General features: G+C 42.4%; 2 protein-coding genes across 4 annotated transcripts in view; one reads left to right on the top strand and one right to left on the bottom strand.

The window, feature by feature from the left end:
- Nucleotides 1–11525, bottom strand: part of LOC128880068 (RING-box protein 2) — a 41796-nt gene that overhangs the window by 21228 nt on the left and 9043 nt on the right. The window lies entirely within an intron of this gene.
- LOC128880025 (facilitated trehalose transporter Tret1-like) overlaps nt 1–11525 on the top strand; it is a 25333-nt gene that overhangs the window by 6205 nt on the left and 7603 nt on the right. For 2 of the 3 annotated variants that reach the window (XM_054129665.1, XM_054129656.1), the window contains exon 2: nt 2913–3362. In XM_054129665.1, coding sequence (XP_053985640.1) covers nt 2913–3362 — 450 coding nt within the window. Of the gene's footprint in view, nt 1–2912; nt 3363–8697; nt 9167–11525 lie in introns of those variants that run through there. The other variant, XM_054129672.1, reaches the window with a different exon arrangement.

The following is an 11525-nucleotide window of genomic DNA, read 5'->3' as shown; positions in this document are numbered from 1 at the left end:
CACCTCCCGAACCACCCATTTCAAGGTGTTACAACATTTTTGGGACACCCTGTAGTATAAATAGAGTAGGGGAGCCATACTGTAGGTAAAAAGAGACTTTCACGTCGCATGCTAATATATCGACATTTTAGCAAATAATTTAAGTCTTTTCAGAAGATGACGTATAATGTCTTAATTATACAGAATGGGCCAAGTAACGAGTCATAACTCTGTTATCTATGTTTCTTCTGCTCTATGTATATCTCTATGTCGGTCGGTGAACAGTTTCCTTTTGCTTGGTAACTGATCGTCGGTAGAAAGCTCCGGAATTTCATGGTTCGTCGAACGACCTACGATCTTAGCGAGGCGCACTCGTCGCCTACCAAAACCGTCGATACCTGGATTAGGACGAGTTTAGAGTCGAAACTCAAACGATAAAACTGCGTATACGCAACTCGACAGTGACTACACGTTCTTACAGAGTTATTCGGTGGTTGCGAATGCGCTCGCTAGATAGCACCACTGTAAAAGTCGCGCGAATAATTAATCTATTCGGAATGTGGCTCAACGATTAACGAGTAATCCCCGTAAATGGATATAACGATTTGAGATAAATCTGCACATATAATGAATGTATTTACAACATTTACATCCGTTTTAAGAGAGCAATTCTGTCGCACGGAAACTATCGATGACGGTTTACGGATAATTGAGGTGGAACTCGATGGATAATTTGAAACTCGTTGGATCGATCTCATCGATTTCAAACCAATTAACGATTCTTGCGGAACAACTTTATCGTTGATTAAGAATAATGTTCTACGGTGACTTGTCAATGGATTTAAAGATCGCAGAAAGATAAAAGTCGAATTCGAGCGTACTATGCGCGAATCGAATGAGTTGTAGAAAGGAACACGTTCAGATATTTTTCATGCAAACGAGAGCGAGTAACGCGAGCCACGCAGCTGACGGTGGCGTCGATATATCGAGGACAATCGGACACCAAGGAGATCGTTTTATCGTAGCGTCCAAAGTAGAGCCGATAGCGCGCGCAAACAACCGAATAGACGAATTTGTGATGTCACTAACATCAGGCATGGCGCGACAGTTCCTGGTAATCGAATATCAGCAAAAGAAAAAAAGAGACCGTAACTTTGACAGTCAACGAGAAAGCAGAAGCTAATCGATGGAAAAAGTATCTAATAAATTTGAATGGAGACAATAGAATTAGAAAGCGAACAATCGCGATTATTCATTAATTTATTCGAGCAAGTGGGAATCGATCACATACGGGAAATACAATCTAATCCAAGTAACACTTGACGTAGAAAATATACTATCTTTCTGGATCTTAAAATTGGTACGAGAACAGCCTCAACCTTCGTGTCTATACTATTTTTGTGATTCATCATCGAAGGATACGGCTCTAAAATCAACTACAATCAAAAAATATTGTAGTTTCTAGGCTTGTATTACTTATGTCTGACGACCACTCAACAGAATCGATTAACTCCCATCCTCGACCTAACCGAAACCAGACAATGGGCACAGTGATGGGCAAGACCCTAGAAGAAATCTGAAGTTTGCCAACGTGTTTGTCTCGTTTCCTCTTTTGAACATTTTTCAAAGAAAGAAACGCGACAAACACGTCGGCAAACATCAGGTTTATTCGAACCCTAACCCCATCTCTGAATGAGCACAATAACATTTTTTTTTTCAATAATAATAACAAATCACGGAAACCTATACAGTCATCTATACAAACACCGGGTATAGTCCGATCCAAAGGATCATCCCCGAAGACGATATGGAACTCGTTGATCTTCGACGCGCGGAGGCTAACTAATTACCACTTGAAATTATTCGTGGGAACGCTTATTTGCAAATGCACGCGATTCGACGTAACGACGACGTTTTCATTTTCGATTTACCAACGGAAACAACGAGGGAAGGTCAATAACGTTGCAGCGGGTGCACGGTACGCGCGTGATCGGCCATGATACCCGAGCGTGATAAACGAAAAACTCGGTGAATGAATCGTGGCCAGCCTCCGTGTGTCCGAGAAACGATGGAACAACGAGAACAACATTCGCGAATGTAAAAGAAACTCATTGGTTGGGTCACACGGTTCAGCGTGGGTTATCGTTAAAGCACCGGGGTAAAAGTCATCTAATCGGTGAGCAACAATCACGCTCCGCGCGCTTTTCACTATTGGTTGGCCACGATAATCGTCGCCTCCTTCCTTTCTACGCTCTTTTTTCAATTTGTCTCTGAAATTCTACTTTATCGCGACTGGTATAAATACCGCCAAGTTTCGAGTTTGCACCCCCTGTGTCAAAGTGGAACTCGCGACGCAACGAATACGGAAAGTTTCGCCGAAGTTTCGCGGTGCGTTCGCGGTCAATTTCATCGTTTATTGCTTCCAAGCTCGTTAGAATTTTGCGTTTCGTACGCGATCTTCTTTGTGCGCGAAAAGAGGCATTTCCACTCTGCAAGTTTGATCGAGCTCGACTCCGTTTATTGGGAGGATACAACAGTTTCTTGAATTCGTTGTTCGTTTGAACACGAAGCTTGAGTTATCTAGGCTTCCAACTGGGAACACAACCACGTAAGTTTGCATTTCGTTGAATCTATTCTGAGATGTTAAGAATTAGACACCCCTGTGTGTTCTCGCTATTGAACCACCTTGAAAGACTCCCTAGTCTTTCTCAAAGACGAAACGATGAAATTCTCACTAAACCTCAATCGTATTACATATGAATCCAGAATCTGTATCCTCTGCCAACTACCCAAAGCAGACCTTCTGGTGATATTAATCTACGATAAACATTCGCTGAACCTGAATGTCGACGCCTAACCCTATTCCCTATACCCTAACCATATTCTTCCCTACGAACACGGCACTCGTTCAACCAAGAATAATTTGTTTCCAGGAACGGAGCGTTCTGCCAAAGTACTACACGAAGGTGCCGACGGTGACGAGGTCATCGCCGACCAGCTCTGGCATACTAGACTGTTCGTCCAACACAACCCTAACGACGAACGCCAGCCCCTTCAACAGCCAGACCGCCCTAATCGCGGAGAAGAGGACCTTCCCGGGGAGCAACCCTCCCAACAATTACTATTATGCACAAAACTTGAGAAACAATCACCAGAAAGCCCTGAACGGGTCCCATATATACGACCCATTGGAAAAGGACCTCGACCACGATTACAAGCAACTCGATCCTTTGCTAACGGGCGATCAGCCTCCGTATTCGTTGATTCCTAAATCCAACATGAGTTCCCAGGACAGCAAGCCACTCAAGGTCCCCGCTGGCCTGGACCAACACCACCAGTTCCAGAGGGAACCCACACCGTCCTGCATGCGCTTCGTTCCTCAGGTAAGTTTATCTTTTTTCGATTCTTCATTGGTAGCTTTAAAGATTGCTCCTAGGGGAGGAAAGATTAATCCTTTGCACTCGATGCCTTTTTTTTCTGGTATCTAACCGCAACTCGAGATGCTTTATTAGCATTCTATTGCCATGAATTCTAAGTTATCTAGATTTGAGAATAAGGTTCGAGCTCCGTAGAAATTAAACTTAAAGAAACATTAGGTATCGTAGATTTGCTGCGTGAAACCTAAGGGCGACTGAGAGTCACCTCTCGAGAGCAAAGGGTTAGACTAGACGTGGTTGAGATACGATGTCTTGCTTTTATATAATTTACGCAACAGCTCTCTGCAAAAATTCGAAATTCCATCTAGGAGCAATCTTTCCAGATGTTCGGTGTAACGTAGCTCAACAAGATTAATAAGAGCTCACGGATGGCTAACTAAGCGAGAGGGATAACGCCAGACGATTAGGCTATCGCCTCGGCCTATAGTCCAACTACAATATCAACCGATACTGTCTAAAGCAATCGAGTTCGTTAAAGGATGACAAGGATTGATTCCAGGAATCTTATTTATCTCGTTGAGCTGCGCATACAAATGTTTCATGATTTTTGAAAGTCGAAGCGTGATCAGTCGCAAACATGCTCGATAACAGAGCTTGTATTTCGGAGAAGATATGGGTTAAGGGAAATGGGCTATGAGTAAGCGAACGTGGTCAGGGTTGGGTAGGGACGTCTGACCCAATACGATACGCTACTCCTTTCAATTCGTCCCCACGCGTGGCCACGTCTGAATATAGTTATCAGTATTTGGCAAGTAAAATGTTAATGACTATGAGAGGATTGGGTAGAAGCCTGTAGTAGCATTATAGACTCGATTCACCCCTCAGTTAAACTGTTACTTAAATCATAGGACGTCAAAACAACCAAGAAAATGGAGTAAAATTTCAAAGAGTCGAGCGAATGAGTGAATTTAACTCTTTTAACGTCGGAAGTGGTCTGTTTATAATCTCACATCTAATAATAGGCCGATTTTAACTAATTTAATTAACCGATTTAAACTTGGTTTCCATTACTTTGCATTGGCTCAGGTACCTTCTCTCATAATCCTGTCATTATCCAGTAGTCTATCGAGGCTCACCGGGCTCCCTACAGCTCCTTGTAGCTACAAAGTTCATAGTATTAGGTTGTCCCAAAAGTTTCTTTCGCTTTATTAATAAGTAATACATGCACAATATTTTCTGTTTTATGTTACATTACTGAATTGTGTTACAACATGAGTATCTATGAAATTAGATTGTCTATTTATATAAACGCGACCACAGAAAATAATTGAGTGCAACTCGCGAAAGAAACTTTCGGGACAACCTAGCATACAAACATACAGTTACGGTCCCCCGAGGGTTCGAAAGAGCGGACTGAATGAATTTTCTAGACGTATTCCAAGGTCGCGCGAAACGCTGGCAACTAGGCCAAAAATCGCCTCCGCATAGAAAAATGCTCGTTACGTTTCTCCGATTGAAACAGCCGGCACGCCGAGTAGCGGAACAAGGTATTTGTACATTTCTTTTCGCGCGTGGCACAATGTCGTCCGCCGTTACGGTTCCCCACGAGGAGAAACGGCGGAGGCCTCGTATACGTTTCTACTCGCGGAAAAGTTTTCAAGGATACGTGTACCACGACGAAACATCCTTGATCCATTTTTCGTACCAGCCGAGGCTGGTGTTGCTCGAACTCGACGGTCTCGAGCGAAACAACGTGTAGCCGACCAGGGAATTCCCCGATGAGGAATCGCGCGACTATCGCAAACTAAACAAACGGATTATGGTCCTGAATTATTGAACGTGGCCATCGTTGAGCGATACGAAGGGCTCGGGTTGAAACGAGTACGCGAAATTTCGTTTCCTGTCGCGAGTTATCGCCTGGCTGTGCCTAGGCGGTGCGGCGGATGGGTTGGAATGCTGCGAGAGTTTCGCTGGAAACTTGCAGAGGGGTTGGTTTATCTCTTTCTCATACGGAAGATGGAGGGATTTCTTAATACTTTGCAGTTCTGCGTTAAGAAGGGGTTCGAGGAAAATGTTGTGGAATCGAAAAATCTTAAAAATTGCATCGAATTAAGGGGAAGAGAGGAGAATTCGGTCCCCAAAAGATTCACAAACATGCACCTTCCCCTTTGATATGCGCGATATTCGAGCACAACGAAGACTTATTTTTGTTATTGTTGATTTCCTCTTCGGATGTCTCAACGATTCTCTAGAAGTGGACGGATCGAATGGTCGCGTGCATTCCTCCCTCGTCCCCCTCCGATCGATCTAAACTCGAGAGGATCGTGATCTTCGCGTTTACGACATCCACGTTGCGTATAGTTGTAGTTATTATTGCGCAAATAGACGTTCGCGAATAAACATCGCGATCAGCGGCGCGCCGCACGTCCCTCGCATTATGAAAGTTCAGCCAGAGACGGGGCAAAATTTTATTGGCACAACAGCGTTCCGTGATAGATGAAAATTTCTTTAGAATCCCTCTAGTCTCTTAGTAAGACATTCGGCACTCGCGTATGGGTTACAGTAGACTTGTAACTTCGAAAAATGGCCGTTTACGCGGAATTTTAAAACGAATCGGTCGAACGTGCTCGGTTACGTAACGTACAATCAGCGTGCGACTAAAGCTTCGAAAGCGTCATTCGGTCGATATCTCGGAGGATAATTTCGTTATACTCCAGAAATTTCGTTATTTCCGTTTTTCGAACTGCCCCGAAAGAGAGAGAGAGAGAGAGAGAGAGAGAGAGAGAGAGAGAGAGAGAGAGAGAGAGAGAGAGAGAGAGAGACCAGCCACGAATGTTTAAATCAAAAATATAAGCTCTCTTTCTGAATTTGAAACGAAGCTCCAGATATTCGAAGCTCGATATAGTTTTTCTGACGTGCCATTTATTTCGCGGAGGGTGCGAACAACCTGCTAATCGAACGGATCAGGCGCAATCGTGTCGACTAAGAGGACCAGAAAAATTAGAATACTCGCGATTTCATTTCAATAAATAAATTACCGTTGACGAAGCGAACGAGAAAAAAGAAGAACGTTTCTGACGGATGGACGGGTGGGAGGGGTCGACGACGGAGGGGGGCCCCAATGCGTAAATAAACGACGGAGAGACGCGTAAGGAAAACGAGACGGAACGTCGAACAATAACGCTGGTTGATCTGGCACGTGTTTCGTCGTTGCCCCATCGGAAGAAACAATTACGGAAAACAAAAGATGAATGCATGCATTCGCGCACGGCCCCATACTCGACTGCTGCGACGTCCTTGCGCACTTCTGATAATATTAGGCGCAGAAATTCAGTCTCCGCCTTTGTATTTGATCATTTACGGAACTGTAGTTTGAGCAACGTTGAAAAATATTTACTGGCCATTTTGTGATGTTGGGTCTCACAACTTCGACATTAGCTTTTATAACTACACGTGGTCCCTTGAAATTAAAAGTCGTCCGACTTTTCTTTACAAATAAATGGAAAAAGTTCACCATAAAAACGCACAGAATTAATTTCCGCCCTCGCTGACATTCGCGAAACAAATTAAACGGTTTCCGTTTGGTTCGCGTGGAACGAAGGTTGCAATTATCCTGCAAACTATGATTCTGGACAGGCGACGCAAGAAGATGAGTTTGAGTGACGCTGCACATAAATTTACATAGGCTTCGTTTCGCCGGGGAATTGGATGACTCCGTCAATGGAAGTCTTTAACTTCGGTCGACTTTTCTTGCGACGCGAAATAGCTTCGGTAGTGATTTACATAATTAATTTTGTCGTTATTTTACGTAAACTAATATAACAATACTGGTATTTTATTTGTAATTGTTAATGGATAAATATCACACATGAAATGTCCAGTCTAAATTAAACAATCGTAGGCCTGTATTTATCTTACATAATTTCAACCTCGTTAAAGGCAAATTGCTTTTTATCGAGCAACTAAATCTCAAGCCGATATTGACCCATGACACCGATCAATCTTGCGTTATCGCCACGATATACATATTTTAAATACCCCATATATTTAAGCGCGTGCGAGTATCCTTGAAGAAAATTACATCTACACGTCGCGTATCTCGTTTAAGAAATGCTCCCACGAAAAAATAATCTCTCAGCAATTTCTCAAATTTTAACGCAAACTTCGTCTAGAAATCTACGCGTCGCGCAGGTCTGCTATTTCATCGGCAGCATCTCTCGATTCCTATTTCTTCAGCTCGCGCAACGGGAAAAGAAGAGCGGCTCGTATGGTTCCGACAAAAGCTGTTACGCAATGCGAAAAAGAAGGTCGCGAGCGAGATCGGACGTTGACGACGAATTTTTCCGTGCCGCGTCGTCCAATTTTAATTCGAAACACTTTGATACATAAGAGCGATATCTGGGCGTACCTATTTCCGGCTATCCCGATCACACGTCCAACAGGTCCTCGTGCTAGCTATTTTTTACAACCCCTTTCCTCCCGACCATCCTGCGCTCTTTCGTCTCCGTTTAGTCTCACGAAATCGATCCCACGTGACACGCTAGACTCACCTACCGAAGCTAGATCTGTGTTAGGTCTTTAAAGAACGAATGACTCACTGATATCAACTAGATGGGTTAAGTCTGGGCTAGTTCTTAAAAAATTTGGTGGCACGTTGATATTACCAATACTGCCAGATATTGCCAGATATTTCCAGATGAACTCAAAAGATGAAACGTGTACGTTTTTATGGCAAAAAGCTGCACGAAAACTGGTGACCATTGATACTTGTTCTGTAAACACCCACTTGTACTTTGAAACATACCTAAAATATTCTCAAAGCTAACCAAAAAGTGAGAAAATTTTTCTCTCTAAAAAAAAAAAGACACGAAAAACACTTAGTAGTTGTCTTCTTAATGTGTTCCCCTTAAGTATATTGCAAAGCTTCGCATGGTAGCCTGAGACTTTAGCTCGATACTGTATCTATGGTTCGTTTTACCCCTGAAAAAGCTATCTCCAATGTTGGTGAAGCGTCGCAGTATTTTATCGAAAGGATACGACTCCCGTTTCCCCAATTTTCGAGGCCAAGTGTCCAACAGATCCTGTCTCTAAGCGCAAAGGGTTAACATTCGACCAATCCCCGTATCCCTCCTCAGTCGATCACTCTGCACGGTCGAGAAAGAAGGAAGGAATGGCACGAGTTACGCTCGCGCGTAGGACCGCGTACGCGAAACGATTGCGCGCATACATATACGCATACGTATAATCGTCCGATTCGCGGACGATGGATCCTCGGGTTGAGAAGGGAAGGGATAGTAGTCGCGGCCCCCCAGCATCGTTCCCTATATAAGCAGAGAACCACCCGTCGGTCCACGAGTGTCAATAACGCGTCAATATTACACGGGAACGTCGTCGACGGGCGAAAAATAATTAACAATAAGAACCGACGACGAAAGACGACGACGACGAACGTCGACGTCGACTCGGGGGAAACGTCGTTTCGCTCTAGCGCGCGATCCACTTCGGTCCAATAAAAGTTAAATCGATATCGATCGACGCTTCGCAGACGCGCGTTTCGTCTCGGGCGTAAAACGAAACGAGCGGTGGTACAAGAAAAAAACACGCGTAAACGTTGCGAGGAGCAACTGGTCGCCGCGATTGTGCATTACTATCGACGTTTCGCCGCGTTTCCGCGTAAACGTTTCCGTTTCTTTTCCTCGAGTTGATTTGGCAGCCCACCCTCGACCATGAAGATTCTTATGCGAGCCGATACCCATGTGAACATCGAATTACCGGGCAACGCGCCAGTCGCTAAGTGCACATTCACTCAGGTATCGACATTGTGCAATTTACGAGGTGCTTTTTCATCGGCAACGCGTGATTACTCAGATTCTTTGCGAGGGATCGCTTCACGCCCGTCTAAGGGCACCGAGGGGTCGCGGAACAATAGGATTTATTGCTCGACCAGCCGCTGCGTGTAATTGCTATCATCGCGCCTCTGCTATTATCGAACTAGACTACTTTCATCGAGCTAAGCTCCACTTGCAGGAAATTAGGCTGCTTTGCACTGCAACCCTCGGCTTCACCGTATCATTTGTGATTTTTTCTCTATTATGTAACATCTTGTCCCTGTTTTATGGATCTATATCTACAAATAAAATCCAGTTTGTTTTCTCAATTTGAAACGACAAGAAATTAATAATTTAGTCACCGTTTCATATAATAATGTTACACATCTCCCGTTTTTCGCCACCTTGACACTAACTGCATGCAAATCCAAAATCAAAGATGATATCGTCAGGTAGTAAAGAAAAGTCAATTTTGAAACGTGTTTAAGATCATTCATACTGTCAATGTTACGTAGACTTAGAAATTTGTCTCATGAGACCCTCTGATGCGAATTAACGAACAAAAAAAATATATAATTAACCCTTTGCACTGTGAGGTCACCTCTCGCGCGCGACGAAACTGTTTTTTCTTAGAAACTATTAGATCACCTCTGGCACGTGACACTTCATACACTCGATAATACAAATTGGTGGTACATGTATCTTCGAAAAATTTTGATATTCTTTTTGCACGATCGTCTTACGAGTAAAGGAATTTTAAGCTTTACATAACCGAAACAACTTTCATATATATAAGATGAAATATATAATAGCCAGAGAAAATTAAATCAGTGTCGATTGAGGACAAATTAAGAAAGCACTTATAGCGCAAAGGGTTAACTAGTACGCCAAAATATAAATCGTCGATAGCCTTGTTGCGTAACATCATAATAACGATCATACCAGTCGTATCAAACGATCTATTAAACGTACGCGACCATCTGCTGAATAATAGAATAATTTAATGTAGAATAAAATTTGTAATAACAATAGAGGAACATATGCGAGCGTGACAAAAGGGTGATACGAAGAGATACGACCAAAGGAAAAATATTTTAAGTCTCTATTCACGGTGGAATAAAATTTCCATTCACTCTTAAAGAAGCTTGGGGGTCAAAAGTTCTTAACAATAAAAATGATCGACTCAAAATAGATTATTTTACCGCGAATTCAGACTAAATTTTAGTTTCTTCTTCTTAAATTACTAATACTATTTTTACTTTAATAAAAATTTAACATTTGTTCAAAATACTGCAACGATTTTTTCTTTAAAAATAGCAATTCTCCTACGATAGGTTGTCGATCTTTTTTTTTTTCAAACTAAATAAAAATAATGAATAAACGTTTCATTTAGACAGGCCGTGGAAACTATTTTCCACGTTTAAACGAGACGAGTTCCCGAGCGACTGGATCATTTATCATTCATCTTACATCCGGGTAACCACCGATCGTCCTTTGGTATCGAATGTCTGACAGATTTTTAACGAGTTCACCGCGGCACGCATCTTTCTATTTTATTCAGTTTTGCGTAAGTTTCCTTCAACTACTGTTGCGCGCGAAAAGTCTAGTACATGGACCTCGACGTGAAAGTCATCGAAAGAAGTAGCCGCAGTGAACAAGTTAGAATTCCACTTTGCAAAGTTGTTAACCCTTTAGGCGCAATATATTTGTTGTTTATAAATTACCGGCTGATTTACCCCAGGGGCCGGAAGAAACGCATTGACCAATTAACGCCTCGGTCATTGGGCCCGATACACGGTTCGGTAACTAAAGGGTTAATAGGCTTTTGCACGGTGACAGTGTTTAAAATAGTTAATCCAATCCAGCGCCGTACAGATTGCACTAGATATGTTGCGTTTGATTTTAATAACTACCAGTCGTATTTGTAAGAATTCTGAAGAAACTGTTAATTACGTTTGATTAATCTTTTATAAAATTGAACAATACTTATTATCCGCGTTTGTGCGTAGCCTGTATCTAGACTGTGGATTTTATGCATTTACAATAGAAAAAAAAAAAAGACAAATGAATGCTAAATATAAGTAAAAGGTATGTACACTTATGCAAAAATATATTCAACATACATTATGTATATTTCACGTCTGTTTTCTATATTCCCGTATAAATGAATAAAATCCGCAGTCTATTTATAACAATGGGATTAATTAAACGTAATATGCATATTCCTCGTGGCCACGCTATTGTTTTAAAATCACAACGGTGCAAGGATGAAGTCAGGCCTTGGAAGTAGAGTGAATTACGTTTAATTAATCCCATTGTTATAAATAGACTGCGGATTTTA

This window comes from Hylaeus volcanicus, chromosome 1, assembly GCF_026283585.1.
Source record: "Hylaeus volcanicus isolate JK05 chromosome 1, UHH_iyHylVolc1.0_haploid, whole genome shotgun sequence".
Lineage (NCBI taxonomy): Eukaryota > Metazoa > Arthropoda > Insecta > Hymenoptera > Colletidae > Hylaeus > Hylaeus volcanicus.
Note: the sequence above shows the minus strand (reverse complement) of the source record. Positions and strands in the feature narration are given on the sequence as shown.